The 24,070-nt window shown below is 49.2% G+C and overlaps 1 protein-coding gene across 2 annotated transcripts; it reads right to left on the reverse strand.

Annotated features, from left to right (window-relative positions):
• Positions 1 to 1,877: 1,877 nt before the first annotated feature.
• On the reverse strand, positions 1,878 to 22,961 carry DCAF11 (DDB1 and CUL4 associated factor 11). 2 transcript variants are annotated; one of them, XM_061548232.1, is made up of 15 exons: positions 22,360 to 22,961; positions 18,405 to 18,529; positions 16,698 to 16,816; positions 16,195 to 16,259; positions 13,839 to 13,939; positions 12,331 to 12,477; positions 11,789 to 11,843; positions 11,317 to 11,385; positions 9,449 to 9,506; positions 9,174 to 9,266; positions 8,527 to 8,619; positions 7,831 to 7,986; positions 7,439 to 7,598; positions 6,161 to 6,267; positions 1,878 to 3,187 (listed from the first exon to the last, which is right to left on the reverse strand). In XM_061548232.1, exons 1-15 carry the CDS (start codon positions 22,560 to 22,562, stop codon positions 3,077 to 3,079), a joined length of 1,662 nt encoding a protein of 553 aa, XP_061404216.1. In that variant the 5' UTR covers positions 22,563 to 22,961; the 3' UTR covers positions 1,878 to 3,076. The 2 variants fall into 2 exon arrangements, with proteins under 2 accessions (XP_061404216.1, XP_061404223.1); XM_061548239.1 differs by having other exon boundaries at positions 7,439 to 7,591; positions 7,833 to 7,986; positions 22,360 to 22,951.
• Between the last annotated feature and the right edge of the window lie 1,109 nt (positions 22,962 to 24,070).

A 24,070-nucleotide genomic window follows, 5' to 3' on the forward strand; every position in this document is an offset into this window, starting at 1 on the left:
AGGGGTTGGGGTTGTGATGAGGGTGGTGATAGGGGTTGGGGTAGGCCTGGTCGTAGCTGGGAGGCTGAGGCAGGGAGTAGCAGTAGGATGGGCAAGGGTGAAGAGATGGTCTTTAAGGGTTTCTGTATTTCAAACGTAGCTCACGTACACAGATACAGTCCACCAGAACGTAGGACACTCCTCCTCTGTTGATATGCAAATTCCTATGTCAAGGCGCTCTTCCCCCTCTAACCCAGCTTAAATATACGCTTTCAAGCTTGGTGGTGTTCATTCAGACGTTGTCTTTCCCACAGACCTGCTCTTCACCTGAGGACGGCTGCTTGCGTTGTGGCTGAAACGTCGTGAGAACTGTATTTTATTGTTTTATTTTTATTATTTCCCTTCTACGTGACTTTACCGAAAGAACCAAGAAGAAGACACTCGTCCTGTTTGCGAGCACCCGAGGCGAGCAAGGTAGGTAGGAACACGAGGTGTGCTTCAAGCGAGCACCACGCGCGGCCGCCGTTGTCTTCCCAGCGCTGATGTTTACATCCTGCACCGGCCATGACTCATCCACTGCTGGATGGCCTCCCTATTATCACCACAATCTCCCAGGGCATCGCAACGCCACAATCCACCGAGCTTCTGCAAACGAGCAAGATTTCATCGTTACATCTCCCAGTAGGTGGACGTCCTCTAAAGGGGGCGTTATCTCCCTTGGCGATATCTCCCAACTGCAGCGACGTCTCGATGACCTCTCCCCGTGACATGTCTTGCCCAAGCCCCAACGTCGTCTTACACTGCATACATCTCGTATACAAAGGAGCAAAGTGGGTGTTCACGCACCCAGTTCGCGCCACTGCCAAGTTGCAAATCCCCGGGTTCTAATTGCCCACGTGGTTTGGAATTGGCCGACCAATCTCTGACAGTGAATAAGCATTAGGACAACCGAGTTGACCCTTCTTTTTACCGTGACGTCAACATTGACCTTACAGAGCCACCGACAGTCAAGACGCCGCCAACAATTATTAGTCGGGGTGATCTCATACCCGAGACTGGCGAAAGCCTCGAAATTCACAGCAACTATACACAGGCTGCTCGAATCATCAGCCTGGAGCTGTTCAACCGAGCTAATGTAGGGTTATTTACACGACTCCACGTATGCGTACATTACTGACCTGCTTTAAAAAGGCACCAAACATGCCCGAAAGGTATTCAAGAATGTGTGCTTTGAAGAAGGGGCAATGCCCAAAACGTCACCTATTATCGAAGGCAAGTTTTTTTTATGGGTTTTTTTTAACTGTGCTTGTGTACCATTACCAAAAGCATCACCAAATACTGTGCGGATATGAGGGTGTGGGCAAGCGCGCTCCAAACCTCGTGACGAATTTCCATGAGGCGATGTCACTCGCCGAGGTGCGATTGGATAAACTTGCAAATGTTTAAATAGAAAACAGACAAGGCCATGGGAGCCTGAAGCAGGGAAGGAAGACACCTCCAGCGCCGTCAGCCCACTCCGCAAGGCCGCCGAGAGCAACGCGTTGCGCGTGCCGGAAGTGCCGTGTGTTTATAGCACCGTGGTGAGCACAGGTGGTGCACATCTGCCAGTCATCTCAGTCATCTCAACCCACACACCTAGGGTCGGACTCATTACCAGGTTACCTCCCCGCCAGCAGCATCTTCTGGACACTTCACGTGGTCTTAAAAGTGTGCCTAGCCTGGCACAAGCGCCGCGGTTTCACCTAAAAACTACGTTTGGATGCAGGAGCTCAGTAGTGCTGGCTTGAGTTCTCAGGCCTGGCTCTTAGTCACTGGAACCACACGGCCAGTTTGAGCACGTCTTCTGCTACCCACGAGCTAACTGCCGTTTCGTATACAAGCAGACTCTCTGGGGGTCATTAACGAGTGAACGCCTTTAATTGGGACACGGGCCTCTGCAGTATCCATCCTCACATGCATCTGTACAACAGGGTTCGCCTTATAATTACATACAATCAATAAAGGACCTCATTGAACCTGCCAGCTTCCTTGCACACAGACAATAAAACAAGAGGTTAGACGAGACAAACAAAACGTCCCTCTTTCTCGACAGCACACAATGTCCCCCCCCCACCTCCCCAAGGGTCACATTTCCAAGCACGAAACGGCAAACAGAAAATACAAAAGTGCAAAAATTTCCAGACGTGAATACGAGAAAAAGGATGGCTTTTTGTACTTCCGGTGACCGTTTTCGGCATTCAAAAAACAATGTGGTCTGACTGTCTGCGAAAGAAACCATGCGAGACTATTAAAGCGATTGGAGATTAAAAACAAGCTTGCAGTCCCTCCATCCATCTGTCCATTCATCCGCATGTCCCTCCATCTGTCAAACAGCACAGCACAGTCTGCATCCCCCTTTCAAACAATAAAATAACAAGCTAGTGTGTCCTCTTTAATTAAAGAATGGAGCTCACAGGGAAAGTCAGACGCGGCGGGGGGGGGGGGGGGGGGGGCTGTGCGTAGTGTGGGCGGGGGGGGGGGTAACAAACAAGATCGACGCGACCAGAGTCCTGCGAGAAAAACCTCCTGCCAAGAAGCTCCTCCACATTTCCAATACCAAGTCTTTTAAGTGCTCAACAACAACAAAAAAGCAAACCGACGACGAAATTAAACTCGGTTACATCTCTCTCCCTCCCGTCACTCCGCAATGACAGGTCACCCCCCCCCCCCCCCTCGAGATGAAGCCTTCGTCAGACACGCCCCGGAGGACACCACGCGGGGCGACCGAAGCAAGTCCTGTTCGACGTCCGGGACTCCTCGCCCACGAAGCCTGCAGCCCCCGTGAGCCCCTGAATCTGGGGGTCGCTTGTCTCAAACTGGTGGTGGGGGAGGGGGGCGGGGCAGAAGGGAAGGGTGGGGGGCTTGTACGTGGGGGGGGGGGGGCGCGCGCTAGCTATCGCAGCCGCGTCGCAGACCTGCGCCTGCGCCCCCCACGGGGCGGCTGCGAACCGCACGCCCGGCTCCTGTTGCCGGCATTCGCAAATAACAAAAAAACGCCGTAACGACCACCGTGGAAGGAGTCGCGCGGGTCGAGGGGCGTCGGGGCTGTGCCGCGAGCTCAGGGCTTGGCCGCCGGTTTGCCGTCGCTGCTGCCCTGGAGGTTGGACGGGTCACCGCCCTCGTGGAATTCTCCCTGCTTGTACTGCCACAGGCCCAGCACGCCGTCCCACTGCATGAGCACAAGACAAAGATCCCCCCCCCCCCCGTATAGCCCTTAACATACTTTTCGAGCAAGACGCTGTTAGAGACCACTTATGAAGGCCGGCACAGTACACCAAGGGGTGGGTGGCCAATATCACTCCCAAATGCCTTTATCTCCCCAGAGGTGATTGTTCACACACTTCAGCAGGTATTGATTTGAGGCCAAGTCAACCTTGGGGAGGCCCAGGACCGTTTAAGATAATCGACACTGCTGTTGGGTATGAGTGGGAATCAAACTCGGGTCATTGGGTTTTTAGCGCAGCGCGCCGATCGCTACGCTCACGCTCCCCATGCGCACAAGTACACGCACACACACATTTACGCACACAAGGTGAGACATGTTGCTGGAAGAGATGATGTATGGCGGTCGAGAATAATGACAGTGGCAGCTAGAATGTCAGCCAAAGAATGGCGAGAACACGCCCGATACGCTGAAGTCAGCTCGTGTGCAGGAGCAAGACACGCTGCTGCATCGCATGAGTGGCCTTCATCCAGCAGTGTAATGATCACGGCTGATATTGTAATGTACAGATAGTCCCCGACTTACGATATTTCGATCTTACTGATGGCGATAGCGATACGACAAAATTGTTAAATATTTTACATTTCGCGCGGCAGGCAAACGCAGCAGCGTAAGAGGTACGATACTGTACGTTGGGACACTGTAAATTGCTCTGTTTTGCTAAATTATCACCATTCTTTAAGACTCCTGGGTAGGCTAGGCCATTTTCGACTTACGATATTTTCGACTTACGATGGGGGTCGTCGTAACGCATCTCCATCGTAAGTCGGGGACTACCTGTATTCCCTTAACTCCTGCAGCAACTGGAGGGACTGCATTCACCATGACGGGGAAATAACTATTGACGTTGGACTCAAAAGGTGTGAACCCAAAATCTTGATAATTCATTAAATCATTATATGCCTACGAACACTGTGGGTAGAAACATGGCAGTGGAACAACATCCATTGCAGTGATCGCCTGTCGTCCTACGTTAATGCTCCCAGCTTTGACCATCCCGCACTGACCAAAAATGGGGAAGTGTCGTCAAATATCCCTGACGACCGCATGGGCACGAAGGGGCCCTTACTCAGCGGTGGCCTGACAAACGCACACAACGAATGATCAAGACCACTTCATTCCTTGACATTTGAAAGCAGAATTCAGCTCGAGAAGCTAACGCAGCCAAGGCACCACTTCTGCTTCACGGCGACCATGACCCCCCCACCCCCTTCCCCCCCCCCGTTGCCAGCTTCGAGCCCGATCCATCCATCTCGTGAATCCGACCACACTGCTTTGTGGAAATCTCGCGCACCAGACGCGTGCATCACAACCGCAAGCAGAAGGGCGTGCACCCCGCGGAGTCCGACACCCCGGGGCAGTGCTCGTCACGCACACGGGCCGAACCCCAGCAGGGCGCGCGCGCAGACAGAACTGTTGCTATAAATGGAGGTCGCTCCGGGCAAGAATCAGGCAAAGCAACTCGCAGCTCATCCTGACCACACCCCAACCCTCGCCATTATTCTCTCCGGACTTCCAACCCCTCTCTTGCTACTTAAAATAAAATAAATATCGAACATTTTATCCCAACTTTGCTATCAGCGTCACATCACAAGACGAGGCATCCATTCGGATCTCCCGCAGAGCAGTGCGACCCTGATGGCTAGACAACGGCCCACGGAAGTGAATACCACAGAACTACTTCTGAGGTTTCTTCAGGGGGCGCGGTAGAGTTGGGCGTGTGCCGGGTAACAAAGTGCCTGGGAAACCCCCAAGCCGGGTGCATTTCTGCAGGGCAATTGACTTAGCCACACACACGATAATAACATTTACACACATTTTGTGTGATACTATATTGGTAGTGATGCATAAGCAGAAATGACAAAAGCTTCAAGTATTCATCAACAACACTTTGTTTGCTCAAGGAAAGCCGAGCTGAGTCTTTAGACTTCATTATCAGGAGAATTCTACATTTAGGATGTTTGGCCAAGTCCACTGTAAGCAGTGGGCTTACGGACGGCAGAAACATCTAAAACCAGGCCTGGAATTACCTCCACATCCCCCGCTGCCATGTGATGTCCTGTCGTCGTTCAGTCTCACAACTCAACTCAAGAAACGATTACTTCTGTCTGTGGCTTGTGCCGCCATGTTCGATCCATTAGCCGAATTTGAAGATTTGCATACACAGTGCACGGAATTTTCATTCGTCCTTAAAAGAAGATTTTTTTTACATACTGCTCTATGCATTTATCCAGATTGAAAGAACTGTTTTTAATCGATGAACTGATGCATGCTTACGAGGGGACAGCTGTGGTGCCGCCTCCTACCCACCCTCGCAGCCCAGTGGGTTTGGGAGTTTCACAGATCTCTGTGTGACCCACCAACCTTGACTCACGGATGTGCGCCAACACCAAGAAAGGGCACGCTAAGATGGACACAGCCACTGTGAGGGAGGGGCTCAAGAATGAGTTCGACCCAGCTGCTTGATTAAAATGAGTCGTACAGCCCATTGACGCTCGGAGTGTGTGAGTGTGTGGCTGGCTGGTGTGGCTAGAAGGTGTGGCCCACTGGTGCGGTGAAGTACGTGCAGCCAGATGGTGTCACTGGCCTGTGCTGTGAACTGGGTGGATTGGCCAGTGGTGTCATTGATCAGCTGGGATAGTCAGGTGTCACTGGGAAGTGTGCATGAGATCGCATCTCCTGATTTTGGCTGGTGGGTCGGGTGTGGCCCAGTGTGGTGAATAGATAAAATTGGTTGTCCTGGTGCAGCCGGTTGGGTGTGTCTGCGCCGATATGGCCGGTGGTGTGGCTTGTAAGGTTTGGCAATGCGTCTGAGATGGTGTGGCCTCGTTTTGTGTGGCTGGTGTGGTGTGTGTCCTTGTAGAGGTGCGATTGGTGGGAGTGCAACCGTTCTGGCGGTGCCGGTGCGGTTGGCCTCACCGACGTGCTGACGATCTTGCCGTCGTACGGGTGCCAGTGGACGTCGCGCACGCACGCGCGGTGCCCGTTGAGCCGCGCCACCACCTTCCCTGACAGCACCTCGTAGACTACACGCAGGTACATACACGCCGAGTGCACGCAGATTGAGTGTGCACACACACACCCCCAATTCACTGTTCCAAGAGACCTGGAACACAAAGTTACGTGAGGAGGGTATGTTTTGTCCATTTGTGATTAAATTAATTTTGGATTTGGCAAGTGGCATGGGGTGAACAAAGAAAACTGTGACGATAAAAATATATAATTTACAGCTAGTTGTTAATCCACTCATAGAATTAACGTCTTTCCACACGACAGATAATGGGGGTTTTGTTTGATCAGACTTCACTACGCTAGTCAGTACAGATTGGTGAAGTGGAAGGTCCAGGACCGGTTCAAATAAAACTTGCCACTGATGGGCCCAAATAGAACTCAGGTCGTCATTTTCATGGTGCAGTGCATTAACCACTGCGCCACCACTCCCCCCAAAAAAGACATCACAGGGTCTTTAACTTTTGCACTTTGATATCGGACATCTCACTTTGTTAATTTACTTTTAAAATGACTTACGTGACAAACATTTCTCTGAAGCAGAACGCAATTATACTCTTAGCATTGTCAAATGATGAAATGTTTAATTCAGTGGCAAACCAATTTAATTCGGTAGCATTCTTACATGTTTTTATCGGTGACGAGGCCGAGACCGTGACTAATGTTGGCCTCAGGCCAGTCATTGTTCGTCATGGAGATTCCTATTCCACGTTTAGTCAACTCGGTACAACCATCGCAGTAGTCTCACCTGGCCACCAAGGCAATTTGTGCTATTTATAGGAAGTTTTTTTCCAGAGTATTGTTTACTTACCAATTACTGTTTTCTATTGTTATTTCTTTTTTTTATATCAATGAAGCATATGTAAATTTTTTGTACTTTCTTAAACCGATTAATGAGACCAGTCAGATATAATTGGTCGAATAACTACAACTGAAGCATGTGCGTCAGTCTGAGCGGACACTTATGAACACATTGAATCGCCCGCTCGCTCGGCTAATCACTCGTGAACTCTCTTGCCGTGTGACCACGGGCCCACCAGCTCGCCCGCAACCCATCAACCCGTTTGGTCGTTTACCCATCTGCTCACTCACTCACCAGCCCGCATGCTCAGCCATCCACTCAATTGCTCACCCACCCACTGGCCCACCAGCTCGCCCGCCGGTCTGCTCGCTCACTCGCCCACTCACCCACGACCTTGCCGGTGGAGCAGCCCGTGTAGACGTATCGCTGTCCGGTGCTGAACTCCGGAGAGAAGCGGCAGCGGATGAGGGTGTGGAGCACGCCGTGACCGCGGTACGTCATGACCGACGTGTCACCGGGCAGCTTGTGTTTCTTTAGGGCTGCACCACCAACACCAAACAAAGACCCCCGCCCACCCCACCATATAGCCTTAAAAGACCGTTGGGGACAAGTGCTGTTAGCGAAGGCCGCCAAGGCACACGAGGTTGTGGGTGGCCAGCACCACGCTGCCTTTGTCTCCCGAATGGGCAATGTTTACACATCGCACCAGGTGCAAGCGTGCAAACACACAGACACAGTGCACAGGAGATATTTGTGTTTGCACGATAATGAGTTTCTTACCACGCTTGGGCACCTGCTGCCAGCGGTAGTCCCAGTTCTGCTGCGTGACCGCCTGCCTCGACGCCTCCAGCCCTTCCTTCGGCGAGAAGCGCCGCACGTCCCACAGCTTAATCGACTGGTCCTTGGAGTTGGAGATCAGGTAACGAGCGTCGCCCTGTCAACAACATACACACACGCGCATCCTATGAAAATATAGACCAGGCGTGGGAACCCTTTTCCTTAGTAAGGGCCGAATAGGATTTTAAAATACCGTTGGCTGGCCACACATTAACGCAGGTCACCCACTGAAGGGGTCTCTTCCAGTGGCAGCAGTGACCGAGTGGGATATATATTTGAAGTGTGTTGTTGCTACGCCAAGAGAAAATTTAAAATGCCAAACTTGAAAAACATTTTGTAATCCTCAAAGCCGTCAATTTTTCCCAGGTCAGTGACAAAAAACTGATTTAATCCGACGGTTCCGTTTAAGCAGTTGCTGGTGACATCAACTCGCTGCACTTCAGGATCTGGTTAACCAACAGGTGGATGAAACCTGGCTTTGAACCCGTGGCCTCAGCAGTGCCGGCTGAGCATCTCTGACATCTTATCAGACCCTTGAGTAACTCAAGGTGGTCGGTCTCACTTCGTGCCCCCCCCCCCACCCCCTTTGCTCACCCAGTAAGCTCCCCTCCCCCATGCCCAGCATGCCGTCTCTCACCTTCGTGTCGATGAAGGTGACGCCATCGCGGTGTCCGGCGAGCACCCCCACGGGCTGTGGCGAGTCCTCGCGCAGTGTGCGCCGGTCCCACACCTGGGCACCGGGAGGGAGGGGATGGGGGAAGGAGAGGGCAACTCTTGTTCAACACCACCGTAATCGTTCACATTACATGAGAACAACTCGCTTCCCTGGTCGCCTCTGCTTTGACTTACAATGCTTTAAAGTTATCGTATTACGCTCTTGGGTAAGCATGCATGAAGATCCATCGGAAAGCTTACGGATGAACTGTTGAGATGAAGAGGGACATTGTCTCAACCCCACGAAGAAGGAAGCAATGTGTTATAGGCCACTGCCGACATTAGTCGGGACAGGAAAGTCAGGAAGGCGAGCGCATTTTATGCTTCTGTAGCTCCTTGAAGCACACTCGCAAAACATTGGCCTACATCAGACACCAGCAGTAGCCGGCAATGCTGTATAAATGAAGGAGAACTGGAACTGATAATTAAAGTTAGAATAAGAAGCTCCAAGTACACGGTGTGAAATGTCGGACAACGTGCCAAACATCACACGGTGCAACCCGTAAACACGTCAGAGAACTACAAGAGCGGGAACACGATCGCGAGCGCGACGCGGCGCCGGCTCCGCACCTTGCAGAGGGCGTCGTCGCCACCGGAGAAGAGGATCTGGGAGCTGGCATCGGCAAACGCCACCGTGTTCACGTCGTCTTCGTGAGCGTCGATCTGCAAGCGTGCACGTCGACACGGGGAGAGGTCAATCCACCACCTTCATCACAGTGCGTGGAGCCGCACTCTCGCCCACCACAGGTGGAACGATCGTCCTCGTCTGCCGGGCAGCTCGAGCGATCGCGTGTGCGTGCGCGTGGCCGACAATTCATGCCCCTTGCTCGCTCGTAATGTCGCACCTTGAGCGTGCGCTGGTTCCTCTCGCGGTCGAAGACGTAGAGGCAGCCATCGTTGGCCCTGACGCACACGCGCGTACAGGCACAGAGACCACGTAAATTCACGCTCGCACACACACACAAGCATAATAGCCAATGCGTGAGCGCACGTGGGTAAGTATGCAAAACGCAAGGACACAGGTACAGGTAGGAGCACACCTGTATAAGCACATATGAAAAAAGACAACACTGCCTCAAGAGACATACATATAAAAAAGGTAACGTTTTGGGCAATGCCCCTTCTGATGTGCTATAAAGAAGGGCCCTTGTCCATATTATTGACATTATACACATGTGGCGACATGATCCAAAAAACTATTATTAATCGTAACATTGATCACAAATTCCCGTGTGTGAAATCATTAATTCGTATGCGAGTCAGTGATGCACACCTCCCTTGTCAACTACGCAACACAAGGTAGCATGGTTAGTGACTTTAAACAATTAAACGACTGTGAGTCATTAAAACAAATATATATCGTTAGCATATCCTTGCCATTGGCAGAACGAAAGGTGTTGGAAATTTTACAGCAGAGACAAAAATACACAGGTCATTAAACATCCTGATGACATACTGAAAACATTAATAATCGGCGGCCAAATCCACAGATGTTTGTGATGTGGTACAGATGAGCGAGTCGGTGAGTGACTGACGCGTGTGCAAACATCGCGTTTAATAAAATACGAACACAGGAAAGAAGTCACATGGCACCAAACCAACGCTACACCCAGGACTCCCCTCTACAACCGAACGAGACTGAGCAAAGCCACGAAAGGAATCGACGCCCGGATTAAAACCGACCACAGCTGCTTACGACGCCACCATGTCTAGAATTCAACGTGGCTGGACTTGCCTCGACTCTGTAATGAAGCACTAAGTGGAATTGGCTTCAACAAAACCGCGGCTGAAAATTTTACGACAGGTGAGATTCAAACTTTCTTTGCGTTTCATTTTAAAGATACGTTCTTTATTTCTGCCAATTATGATGTTCCGATTATTTAGTTAGTGTTTAGTAATGAGATGAAGGAATCACCATTTGTAATTCCTGCAAAGAGCACCTTGCGCCAGAGAATGAACCTGGAAGGTGACAATCGCGGAACGACTTCTGGAGTAATTTCAGATGGTTTTCCATACAATGGGGACACTGTCCTCTTAATACACTCCGCATTGAGTGTTTGTGACAAATCAATCAGACTGACATTCTTCATTATTCAAGTTGGAACAGTAAGTCTCATAAAGTGAAAAATGTACTTTCATCAATATGCTAGAGATATTTTTTGCACAGTTATTGGTGACAGGGCTGACACCATTAACTTGCTAAACTTGAGGACCTGGTTTAATCAACGGGCATTTTAAATCCAGATTCAAAGCCAGGAACACGGCAGTTTCGGCAGCACAGTGATCTATTAGCCCCAAGTCACACTGTGGGAAACGCGCATATTAATAAAAAGGCCGAAAATACTATCACCATGGTGATCTTCTCTACGGTTTGTGATGGATACGCCAATATAATCGAGACACAACATGTGAACCTGCTCGAGTCTGCGAAATGTGTGGCATTTCAAATGTAGACGTGGAGCGATCCAACCCCACAGCGATACGATTTTGTTGTCACAATTCGGTGTCGCGATTCGATTGAAGAATTAATTCCCTGTCACGTTCTCACCATCTCATTTGTATTGACTGTATATTTTTTCCTGTCGAGTTTGTACAGTTTTTTTCTCTAGCTCCATTAGCTAAATTCAGGTCCGCCTATCATTAGCGCAACTCGTAAATAATACGTTTCGACGAGCACCTCCCGAACCTCTTCGTGTCACGTGGCGCGACTCACCCGCCAAGCACCTCGCGGCTGTCAAGCGACACGGTGAGCGAGAAGACGCAGAATCGCCGCTCGTCTGGGCTGCGGGGGACAAACACGCGCATTACGCTACCGACAGCAAGTCCGCTTTGATTTTCAACTTTCGTGAAGAGAATAGTACACCATAGCCCTGGACCTCTATCCCTAACCCCAAACCTACCTGTGCAATTTTTTATCACTTTACAGTTAAGGATGAGAGCAGTTATGCATTAGCTCTGTCCGCCCATCTCTGTTCATCTGTCCATCTGTCCTTGTGCCCTCCTGCCCGTCCACGTCCTTTTGATCGTCCATTTATCTTGCCATCCGTCCATTTATCTTGCCGTCCGTCCAATCGTCGGCTGCCAGCTAAGGTCACGCCACTGCACTTCCGCCAAAGTCACAAGCGGGTTGAGGCGTTTCCCGGGGCGGTGATGTTGGGTTTGGAGAAATTTTAGCCGAGACTCACTTGAGATCGAGCGCCGTGTGGGTCTCGTGCTCGCCGTAGATGTTGCACACGTGAACTGCGGGGAAGTAGAGGGTGGCGGCGCAATGAACCGGCGATCACACGCGTACATGCAAACACGTACCTATCCAGTGAAACACAGCAATGATAAGACGCTGTCAGAAAATAGTTCACCCACGGTGGAGAATTACTGTCAATATTATAACCTCCGTATCATAGTCAAATTAACACAAACCAGGGGAGCAGTGGTGCTGCAGTGGTTAGCACACTGTTCTATTAACCAGGTAACCTGATTTTCATTACCACGCCACTGGCGTACAGTTTTGTAATTATATGGTCTGAACCCCCCTTCACCAATCCCGTACTGATCAATGTGGTGAAGTATGGTCAGATAACCTTCAATGGGTTGGCGATAAAAATGTTTCAAGTCCCATAGTGCCCCATTACTACCTAGTGACTGCCCCATTAGCATCTCATGAGTGTCCCGTGCCCCGTCAGCATCTTGTGAGTGCCTCTCGAATTCCCCGTTCGTCCCCCGGACTCACTGTAGTCGGACCAGCTGGAGTAAAGGAAGTGTGTGCCGTCGGGCGTGAAGGCCGTGTCCAGCACGCTCCAGCCGACGTCCCGGGCCTTCACCGTCTTGAACTTCTTGAAGCCACCCTTGCGCGCGTCGAACAGACGCACGTTCTGGTCTGATGGAGCAAGTGCACGCGGATCAGTGATGCATGTACACAGACACAAGCGCACATGCTCACATGCAAAATACACGTGCATGCATACATGCATATGTACAACACACAAGCGTGGGTGCATACGACCATATAACAATCGTAATTTTCCACTAAGGGAAGGTAATGTCAACACAATTATTGTGGTAGGGTCAGTGCACTTCGAGGTATACGTAACATGTGCACACACAACATACGCACACTTTATGTGCACACCATTCAACACGCATATGCACGCACAAAACAAAGGCACATGCATAAAAGTAGATAACATTCATTATCACAATGCACATATGGGGCACACACAAAACATGTATCCAAACAAAACATGCACACACACTTACAGAAAACAAAAAAGCCCCACAGACTGTAATTTGTGACAAATGCATCAGAGAGAAAAGTGTGGCAGGCTGGTACAAACCAATACATTTTGCTTTCACCGAATTCACGTATAACAGATGTGCCACCCATCGCAACCTCTCATCTACTTCATTCACCTATCTCCACCATTACATTCAAATGTACCGTTGTTAATTCTTTGTAAAGCGCCTTCATTAAGGTGCTATAAAAAAGTCCGATACGAAAAAAAGATTGTTCGTAAACAATGAGAAAAAGCCATCAAAACAGAATAAGAGTGCAGGCGGAATAACCACAAGTTTCAAACATCACGCAAAAACGTGGAAAAAGTAATCAGATTATTGTTGGCATTAGCCAGGCCATTGTGCCCCACGGTGTGGATGTAGGGACTACTGTGCTGACCAGCCCCAATGAGGACTAATCCAGTCCAGTGGTCTTCACTGCATAACTGCTATTCTTAGGTTTTTTTCGGTAAAGTCACGTAGGTAAAAACATTAAAAAGTAAAATAAAATACATTATTTTATTTATTATATTATTTTATTGTACTTTTTAATGTTTTTACCTACGTGACTTTACCGAAAAAACCTAAGAATATGAATCATTGCAGTCACGAAAGCTTCAAATCTAGAATGCATAACTGCTGCTATCAGTCGATTTTGTTTCCTGCAATTTATTTTGATGGTTGATTAATGCACTTCTTCAGGAACTGCTGATGGTTTTCACATAAAGCACAAATAACATGTGCTTTTTTACAATTTTTTTGTGTTGTTATACTGCAAAAAGGTGCGATTGCGACTATAAGATCACCCTCCCATCATGCCTTGCATGTCACGCGACACCACCATGCTGCACGTATACTTGACATGGCCTTCTTTTGGAACCGCAGACTCAAGAATCAACATTGTGGCTGCACATAGAAATTTGAGTGTTTGACTCTTTCCCCACGCCGCCAGCCCCGCTCACCCACCCTGGCAAGCAGACATGAAGATGGAGCCATCTTGGGAGAACACTCCACAGAACGCTTTCTGGGTGAAGTGCGCCGCCTGTGTCATCTGGTTGGGCAGGAAGCTGAGGGGGAGGCGGAGGGGAGATGGGAGCCAGGAGACACGGGGCGGTGATGCGAGTCGGGGATAGGGTGGAGAGTTAGTTAAGAGGCGTCGGGCAAGCCGCTCAAACGGCGGGCGCCACGCGGTTTGTCCGCAAACCGCACGCAGCACGCACATGAACACTCAACACAGACACACAAAAGCACCGATGTACACCCCCATTTGTCAAGCTACTTGGGCGAGGGCCTCCCTCACCCACGTGCGGATCCTGGGGTTTATTTGACCACTCTTCATCATGCTGGTTGGTGCCGGTTGAAGGCAGGGAGCATAGACGTTAGAGCATTGTATAGTTCAATAATGCATTTCTGCTGCACTGCCCACTGCTTACAACGCAGCAGCCTACGACACCCATTAAATGCACGGTGATTACCCATCCAAGCACTATCCAGGCTCGGCTTTCTGAGATCTGACGAGATTTGGCAATTTCTGGGTGAATTGGCCATATGCCCATAGCAAAATTGCAATGTAATTGTAGAAGACAAAAAACACGGAAAATGCATGGGCGAGACGCAGACACCACCACACAACGCATATCAGAAACAAGCGCTCGCACGCCCCCTGCCTGTAACGAGTGCCAGACGCCAGAATCTGCGTGGGTTCAAACAGTGGTCGCTCCGCTCTAGAGCAGCGTTTTTCAAAGTTTGGTCCTCCATGTGATGGAAATGCAGGTTGATCAGAAAATAGACAAATTTCATACATTTTGTGTCAGAAATTAAATACAATTTTACTCATATTTAATAAAAAAAATGAAGTTGGCTAAATTGCCCTGATTAAACTATCCTAACCCTAAGAGCTATGCCTCCCCTATATGCATATATCTAAAAACCTTATTGCTGCGTTTAAGAAAAATATTGTTCCGGTAATATGAATAATTTTGTTTTCTAGTATTTAGAGAAAAGTGAATGCGTTTTGCCACCAGGGGTGGGGGGGCTGGCTGGTCCACGCGTCAAACAAGTTTGAGAAACACTGCTCGAGATGAAAGCCGTCAATGACGTTGACTTCCTGTCCCTGTTCAGACTTTAATTTTATTTCAACTGCTAAGGCCCACTGAGCAAATCAGCTTTTTTACAAGGACAACTAGTTCAAGTCATCCAGGCTCAAGAACTTCCTCTTCTCCTCTGCTGCCTATAGATGCCGTATAAATATGAATGTTATTGGAACACAAAGCCACCAGATTATAATCGAACTTCAGCGCTCACCATAACCCTATAATATCAATATAATGCACTTCAGTATTCCATGAAAGCCTCAATGAACCTTGACAACTTTTCAAGTCGAACCTGCAACATTTGGATATTTGGACAATCCCAGGTGGTCTCTAATCCAAGTACTAACTACAAGTTCAAGCGGTCACCACGGACATTGCCGCTGATGTCACCGCACCTCGGCCATCGGCTCCTTTATTTTGCCAGAACTCACAGCTTTAGACACAGCTGACATCCGACCTCCAAGGTCGGCTCTTACATTACCAACGGCAGCATCCATAATGGCAGCGTGTGCCAGCGTTAATAATTTCCACACCCTACAGAGCGCCACTCTTCTGACCTGCGTATTATTAACTTGGGCGTAAAGTGCAGACCAGCCCTGACACATTTAACTCTGGTTATTTCACCGCGGGCCAACTACAAGTGCATTGCGTATCATATTGCTATTACTGTACGAAAAACAAACACGGCGTTGTATCGTATTACCGACAAAATTCAGCACGCTGCATGAACAATATGATCGTCTCTTAAGACGATGTTGGATGTGAGGTGTAATGTGCTGCCATCGGTTGCAGAGGCAACGAGAACAGACGCCTCTGGCCACTGGAGTACAGGTGCACACACAGAATGGTAGGGGATGTTTTGACTGGATAGGGTAAGCAATGTGAGGGTTTCTAATGGAATCGTTTTTAATCGTGAGGAGAAAGATGCTCTGACAGCCATTACTAAGCCCAATCCACCTAGCCACATCGCATATATAGATCTTCAGAATTTAATTATGGATAGAGACACAAGTACCAACGTTGACATGACGATCAGCAGCGGCAAAGAAGCGTGACTCCTTAATACAGTTGACAAAAACCAGACAACGGCAGCGCAAATATAAGCTGGGGAGAGCAACAGCCGAGAGGGCGATCAAAACAATAAACACGCAAATGGCTTTACACAGATGCCCTCAAGACAGGTACGGACCTCCCCCTGAACCACAACCTCCGACCCCTGGACCCCTCACCTGGTGGTGATGTGTGAGCACTCCCCCTGGGAGAAGGCACTGCTGCGACACATCCCGCGCTCCCTCTGCCACGACAGATCAATGCGAAACGCGGTTAATGGCGGCGGTTTACCAGTTAGCAGCGATGATTATTGGTTAGCAGCACTGGTTATTCTCATTTTGTTCAGTTAGTGGCAGTGGTTGTTTTGGCTGTAGGTTGTGGCGGTAATCGGCAGTTATTCGGAGTGCTTAGTGGACAGCAGCAGTGGATTGTGGCAGTTGTTGAGTGGTTGTGTTAATAATCTATGTTGGACTACATTGGTGCATGACAACATTAAGCAGGTAGTGGTAATGATAGCTTGTTGGATGGCAGGCAGTCGGGTGTGCATGCAGGAGTGGGGGCTGACGTCGATATGGGCTGTTGAGCAGATAGATGGTGTTGTGCGAAAGCCAGAGTGCAGAGGCTGGTGTGCGGGCTACTGTGCTGGCCGGAAAACAAGTGTGCAGGCTGCCGTCATGCTCACCTTGTGGAGCAGGTGTGTGAGACCCCTGATTGGACGGCCTCCCAGGCCGCCTGTGGCCAGCAAGATCTGCTGCTGAATCTCACTGCAATCCAGCTCCTTGGTGTCTGGGTTTTGGTCAACTGCAGCCCAAACAAAGAGCAGCAACAAATAGACAGTAGTCAGTGCGGCGCGATCACCAACACCGGGGCTCTGTAAGAGTCTCAGAAGATGAGGTTGAATCTGTGGCCGAAACCCATTTCTCCTGGATGTGCAGCAGTACATGTGATGCGGTGAGATGCATGGTGTTGGAAGGACAGGGAGTGAGATGAAAAACGAAACCCATTGCGGGATGACGCAACCCAAACCACATAACACTGCACTTATTTTATACACAAAGTACCCAGGCTCTGTGTCTTGGGCAGTCCAACGTGAGGTTGAAGTTCCGTTAATGACAACAAAAACTTTAAAAGATGGATTCGAACCATGGACCTCGGCACCAAGCGGTGAATGTGCGACCACTGGGCCATTACGAATGCCGGCGTGGAAGTGATACGGCTCTAATTTGCCCGACTGAGAATTTAAAGTTTTTTTTTTTCGTTAAAAATAACGTTTCAAACTTGCGTCAGACAAACCAGAATACACGGCCTACGTACCTATCTAGAATAGAAGTGCAAATTGTTTTCTGGGGTAAAACTTCTCTTTACTAAAGATGTCGGTTCACGGCCATCGGGATAAAGACCCTTGGTGACCATGAGCATCCAATCATAGGTCTGGTTATTATACAAACCAATGCAACAATTAATGTTAATTCTAAAGCTCACGATACACATCGAATTGCGCACGTAACAAGTGACTTAAAAACATTATCTGTCTATTTGTAATGCATGTGTAGGGACATATGACGTCACTACTGTGTTGGGTCTGCACGGGTGCTGTAGGCGGGGTGTCACTGAGGTCGCGTCAGGCTGTGACACTCTGCGTGAACCCGACAGGCCACGTGACCGGACGAAGGGGGGCTAGGGGCCCCAGTGGGGAGCTTGGTGGTCACGTGGCAAGGGGCCCAGACCTTCCCGAAGGATCGGGAAGGGGGGCGTGTCCGAGGGCGGGGCCAGACACGCCACAGCGGTTATAAGCGGAGTGTGAAGAGAGAGCGTGGCTGTTCGACCCCGGGAATGAAGACGCCATCTGGGGTCGTCGAGTCTCCGATCTTCGTCCGTGACCAGGCAGCCTGTTAACCTGCCCTGGTCACATTATATAGTATTCCCCAGAGTGTTAGTTAAATTAAGAACTGGTGGTCACCACCTGAAATGTCGGTGTTCAAGTTGTTTATTTTGTTGCCTCCAAGTTAGGTGTGCGCCTCAATCGAACCCATTACATATGTGGCCGAAGATGAAATGATCAAGTATGTTAATGAAATGTCAGATTTCAAAAGCTAAGCAGATTTGAGTCTGGATAGTGCTTGGATGATGCTGCTCAGGTTGTCGTAGGCTGCTGCAGCAGCTATAAGTCGTGGGTAGAAAAGGTCTGTCCAACAAAATCGACTGTTGTACTATACCAGATTCCAGGTCTATTTTTGCATTACATTACAAAGAGGCGTTTGAGTGGTACTTGGGTGCTTGTCATGTGACAAGGGAGGGTATTATGTTACTAGGGGGGTTATTGCAATATCAGGGAGTTTACCACTTTACCAGGGAGGGTATCACATTACCATGGCATTTATAGCATTACCAGGGGGATTATAGCGGTCTCCCAGTCTCCCGTCCCAGCCACTGTCGCTGTCTTCATCCGACTCGGAGAAGTTGCTAACCAGGTGCAGCCCTGTGCCGGCATTGCGGATGAGCCGCACCTGGCCTCTACACGCGCACACACACACACGATGATCTTATACAGAGTAGACAAGTGCTGTTAGAAGGCACCTACTAAGGCCAGTACGGCAAACGAGAGAGGGGGTGGTGTGGCCGCAACCACTGGGTTAAGCACGCCTGTGCTGAGGTTGATTACACAATGCACCAGGTATTCATTTTAAGCCCGAGTTGACCTAGAAGAGACCCAGGACTGGTTCAGACATTACTCGCCACTGATGGTAGACATGGACAAGAATTAAACTCAGGTCGCAGGGATCGGAGTGCAGATAAACAACCGTGCCACATCTCACATGCACACACGCACTCATGCTAAGCAAACAATCACTCCTTATAGTATTATAGACTGTAGGGTCATGTGCAGTTAGCAAGCATATACTGAACTAAGCTTAATTTAATTATGTTTAACCAGGTGAGAACTCAAGAGACCATGATGAGTCTCATTTGCAAGAGTTATATTGGGCATCAGTCTACCAGAAGGGGGGGGGGGGAGGCAATGATTAATGTATATGTCTCAAGTCAGTAATTTGTGGGCAATTCTAGAATTAAGCAAGTTTGGTCACTTACGCCGGCACACAATGCAAATGACGTCAGGGGATCTTTAAGGTCCACTATAAACAAACTGTTATTGCACCCACGTTAATAATCAAGGCGGCCGCTGGATTCGAACCACTAACCTCTGCATCAAACGGCGAATGCGCTAACACTGGACCATTATTTGGGTCATTACTACGGCCGGCACAAGTGGGTGGTGTGGCCAGAACTGCAATGTTTACAAACCACACAGGGTAGTTGTTTACAGAGTTGATATCGAGGTCAAGGACAGGTTCAGATATCACTTTCTTCTGCTGTTGTCATCTGAACTCAGGTTGCAAAGATTGTACCACAGTGTACCGCCTTCAGCACCACTGCTTTACACAAAGCACATGCACAGTCTCACATGCACGCATACATATACAAGCATATATACAAGCACACACGAGTTGTTAACAAGCATTTACTAAGGGCAGCATGGCACATCGAGGCACAGCACAGTGGGGGTGATGTGGGCCAGCACCACGCATTCCTAGCCACCTTTGTCTTGTAGTTTTGATGTTGATCACACACTCCACCAGGTACTTATTTTAAGGTTGACTTGACCAAGGAATGGCCCAGAAGTGGTTGAGACAACTTGCCACTGTTGTGCATAATGTCCAAGAACTAAATCACGTCATTGGGATCATAGCGGAGCGCATGAACCACTGCACCACTGAGTTTAATATACATGCATCCACATAAAAAAGACAAATATCCCCCACTGTAGCCAAATAAGACATGTAGACAGTGCTGTTAGGAAGCACCTATTAAGGCTGGCATTGCGCAATTAAGGGGCGGTGTGGCAAATACCATGCCCACCCGCCTTTACCTCCGAGTTTGAATAGATGTCAAGTATGCGTGGATTTTCTTCAGGAACCCTGGCTTCCTTCCACAGGAAAGCAATTGCAGTGCTTAAAATAACAAGTCACCGAATGAAAGTGAGTCTTTGGCCACGCTGAGCTTTTCCTGGATGAAAAGAATAATCGTATAATCCCTTGGTTGTCTAATTGGTCGAGACTGCGAATTAATTTGCCTCGTGCAGGAGCTAGGTGGATTGCTCGATTCCTGCATCACGAGACTGGGAGAGATGGTGGGAGATGGTGGCGGCTTGGAGAGGCGTTCATCCTGCACAGGATAGATCAAGAGTGGCACAGTCGGGTTTTTTACATTCGGGTTTAGTCTTTTTATATTAAACCCGATCATCTGAGATTGGGAGAGATCCGGTTTAATTGGTTCTAATTGCAGAACCGCACTTCTCAACGATGGGCTTCATCAATTCCAAGCTAAGGAACTCACTGGCGCCCACGATTGTGGAGAAGCTCGTGTTCATCAAGACCAACCTGCCCGCCGCATTCTACGACTACCCCGTGCCCGACGCCCCCCCCCCCCGAGTACGATACCAGCACCGACGAGGAAGCAGCCTAAGCCTATCAGAGTTTCGTATTCATTAAACCAGGTTTTAATTCCCCGAAATCGGGTTTAATTGTATTAAAGAAAAAATCCGATGCCTGTCGCTGGAAAAATCGGGTTTTTTCCACCCATGGAATAGATCATGGCCGATGATGACGCGTGCAACAATTCGACCCTCACCCAAAAATATTGCTTTGATTAACTTTCACATTTCAGGCTTGGGATGCAATTCTTGTTTTGCTTAAATTGTATTGCTTCCAACTTTGTTTGACGATTTGTAACATTTTGTTCACTCCACCGGCCTCAACGTAAAATTACTGATAATTTTGAAAAAACTTCATACATTTTTGCGTACATTTTATGCGTGTATCCAGAGATTAAGAATCGATTTTAATCACTCAATTGCAACATGTCTGATGAGTAATTTCCCAATATAAATAAGGATAAGAATGGCAGTGATATTAATACAGTACAACGCTAAGACAGGCATCATCATCTTTCCCAACACAGCTCCAAGTGGAATGTCAGCAGGATGATGCTAAATTAAGAACATTATTTGCTTTGTCACTACTCTACTGCAATAGTGGGAAGAGCTGATTAAGGTTGGTGTGACGTAGGGCTCAAGGGTTTATTGTCATAGGTTGAGTTTAGGCTTAAGATTTTGGGAAATCGATTAGGGGGGTTGGGTTAAGGTCGGACTTGTGTTAAGTTTATGGTTACAATTACGAATCGGGTTATGATTATGGTTAGGTCTAAGGCGAGGTGTTTGGTTATAGTTGGGGCTTGCATTCGGAGCAATATTAGGGGTGAGGTTTAAGGTTTGGATTAAGAATTGAGTCAGTGTTATGGCTTTAGTTATGGGTAGAATGTGAGTTTTCGATCATGCATATTGGGCCTTTGGCCAGGACCACAGTTTCGGAATCAGCGTTACACACATAGCTGCCTCCACCCACCCAGTTTGGCATTACAGTATCTTCTATTTTTGTTGCGATGCAATCCCATTATTATTCCTCTAGATTCCTACTCCGATAACAATCTGGCATAGACCTGCATGCCAACCCTGACCCATGGACTAACACAAGGCTGACATGACCCCCTCCCCCTACCCAACAGGACTCCCACACGTCACAGCCATAGGTTTCGTAACTACTCAAGACACTCGTTAGAAAAAAACAAAGGAAGTCACGGGTCGGGACATTTGTTGATTTGTTTTTTTTGAGGCCCTCTCTCCCCGCCGTTACATCAGGCCCGTGAGACATCGAGGCCTCACAAACGTGCAGATATTCTCAAGCCACAACCCTGGGTTTATCTTACACGAAACCGCTGTTTGTTACTTGTTTTAATACAGTACCATATTTGAGAACAAAGGGCAAGCGAAGGCAAACGGAGGCGTTCGCATGCGGGCGAGGCCATAGAAAACCACGCACTCGAATTACCAACGACTTAAAGGGGGGGGGGAAATAGACCCACGAACCTGACAATTTAACAACAACAAAATCCAGGCCTAGGAATTCTGGGCGAGACTAATGACGGAATGGCAGCCAAAGGCACGACAATGCCCCCGAGAAGGACCCCACAGCGGACACTGGCCGAGCATCGCATTTGGCCGTGATGGGATGGCAACGACGTGGGCCTTCGTCCACAAGTGGATAGACCACGACTCGCGATGATCGCAAGCACCATTCTTACACACGGTCAGCGGTAAGTGGAACAAGGCAGGTGAGGAAAAGCTAAACGAATGAGTGAACAACACTTAGAGCGGCTTGTCAAGCCAGCAATACAGCAGCTGTACACGTGGTAGGGTTGGCGGATCACAGAAGGACGGGCGAGGCCACCTGTGCAGCAGGAAAGCAAGAATCTGCGCCAAATCCACGTCCTCATCTCCTTCCTCGCTGCTGTCCACCTCCCTGACGACTCCTCCTCCTCCTCCACCACCTCCACCACCACCACCACCCGCTCCTCCTCCGGCCACTGCTCGCTCCGGCTGCTCGGCTCCATCGGCCTCGGCGGACATGGTCCTCGATGCTCGAGATCCCATCACAGGTCGGTGTAGCCGAACATTGCGGCCCCACGCAGACGGCGAGGCCCCGCGGGCCGCGCGGGAAGGGCCGGCGAGAGGAACCGAGTGTCGTGTTGAGACCGCCGAGGTGCCAGAAGGAAGAAGAACGAACGGGGAACGCCGGATTAGAAGCACCGTAGAGCGGCCATTGAGCAACCCCCCCCTCACCCCCCTACTGAGATAGGGTAAACAAGGTGGACAAGTCCAACTCAAACAGGAGGGGTGCGGAGTAGCGTAGTGTCAACATGCCAAACTAGGGATATGTTTACGGTTGCATCGGCAAACTGATTAAATTTGTATATAATTATATTGCATAGCGGCGGATATGGAACGTTTCGTTGCGAAATAACAAAGTTGTCGTGGTTGCGAAATCGCTTTGCACCCCTTGACCCCAAGTGATGGAATGGACGAGTCCGCCTACCCCCCCCCCCCACCGGGGAGTGGAGATGGGAGGCGCTCTACGGATGTGACGTAGCCCGGGCGGAAGTCGCCTCCCTGGTCCAGGCCGCGGTGCCACTGCGGAGGTTTTACCTCTGACAAAAGTAGACAAATCCATACTCTTTGGAGTTTTTTTCGGTAAAGTCACGTAGGTATAAAATAAAATAAATCACGTTTCGGGCGCCCATCATCAGGTGGGAAAGCGCTTGTGTTGCGCCCGAAACGTGATTTATTTTATTTTCCACCTAAGTGAATTTACCGAAAAACACAAAGAGTATGGATTCCTGAAGTCACGAAAGCTTCCAATCCAGATGAGACAAAGCCCGTCTGAAAGCCGCATCTTGCTTCCGAGGAAGAGCCTCGCCTCTGCCACCTGCAAATCGTCGTCATCGCCATCACGATCCATGGGCAGAGTAGCCCGTGGGTTGTTGTTCGCTGCACATTTCCAACCGTGTGTTTCCACTTTATCTTCTGCCTTGCGTTCAATATGCTCAAAGTAGTGCCACATATTTCTCAAATATTTTTGGAAGAACATGAATGCACTTACAGTTTACGCCAAACACTTGCATCGTATCAAGGCCAAACGTTTAGGTTGAGCCCGTAACTCTGGGTGGCCATGCAAAGCTGCATGAGCAAGTGATCAAGGTTGTGATGATGCAGTTCACGGTGGTGTGATGGTGGCAGCATCAGCAGCAGCCTTAGACAAGAGGCGAAAACTGCCATCTGTTCACGGCTCATCTTGGCAAGAAGACATTCTCTTCACTTGGGTTGCCACTTGTCGGGGCTTGAACTGCACCGTCGAGAAATTAGAAATGTGTTCAGGTGACAGGAATAAACAATCCCTGATGCCATGTTGTCCTGATTAATGGTATTTTGCACCGCTTTGATTGACTCAGGCTGAGAAATGTCCAGATTTGGTCTACAGTGGGAGAGGTGGCAACCCTGAATGACTTGGCGCATGTCGATTTCAAATTTTGTTGTAATTAAATAATTTGCATGATAAAGTGCCTGCACGTGACTTGCCGTCACGGCTCAGCCAGCCACCCAAA

This window comes from Lethenteron reissneri, chromosome 9 (genome assembly GCF_015708825.2).
Source record: "Lethenteron reissneri isolate LAM-NWPU_2019-01 chromosome 9, ASM1570882v1, whole genome shotgun sequence".
Taxonomy (NCBI): domain Eukaryota; kingdom Metazoa; phylum Chordata; class Hyperoartia; order Petromyzontiformes; family Petromyzontidae; genus Lethenteron; species Lethenteron reissneri.

Bases quoted from the DNA above. Each gene is read 5' to 3' on its own strand.
- DCAF11 (XM_061548232.1), bottom strand. From the start codon at position 22,562: ATGGGATCTCGAGCATCGAGGACCATGTCCGCCGAGGCCGATGGAGCC. The intron at 16,817-18,404 runs GTAATGCTATAA...TTTGGGCTGCAG, and splicing joins AGACCGCTATAATCCCCCTG to TTGACCAAAACCCAGACACC. The intron at 9,507-11,316 runs GTGAGTCGCGCC...CGTGTGCGTCAG, and splicing joins AGCCGCGAGGTGCTTGGCGG to GGCCAACGATGGCTGCCTCT.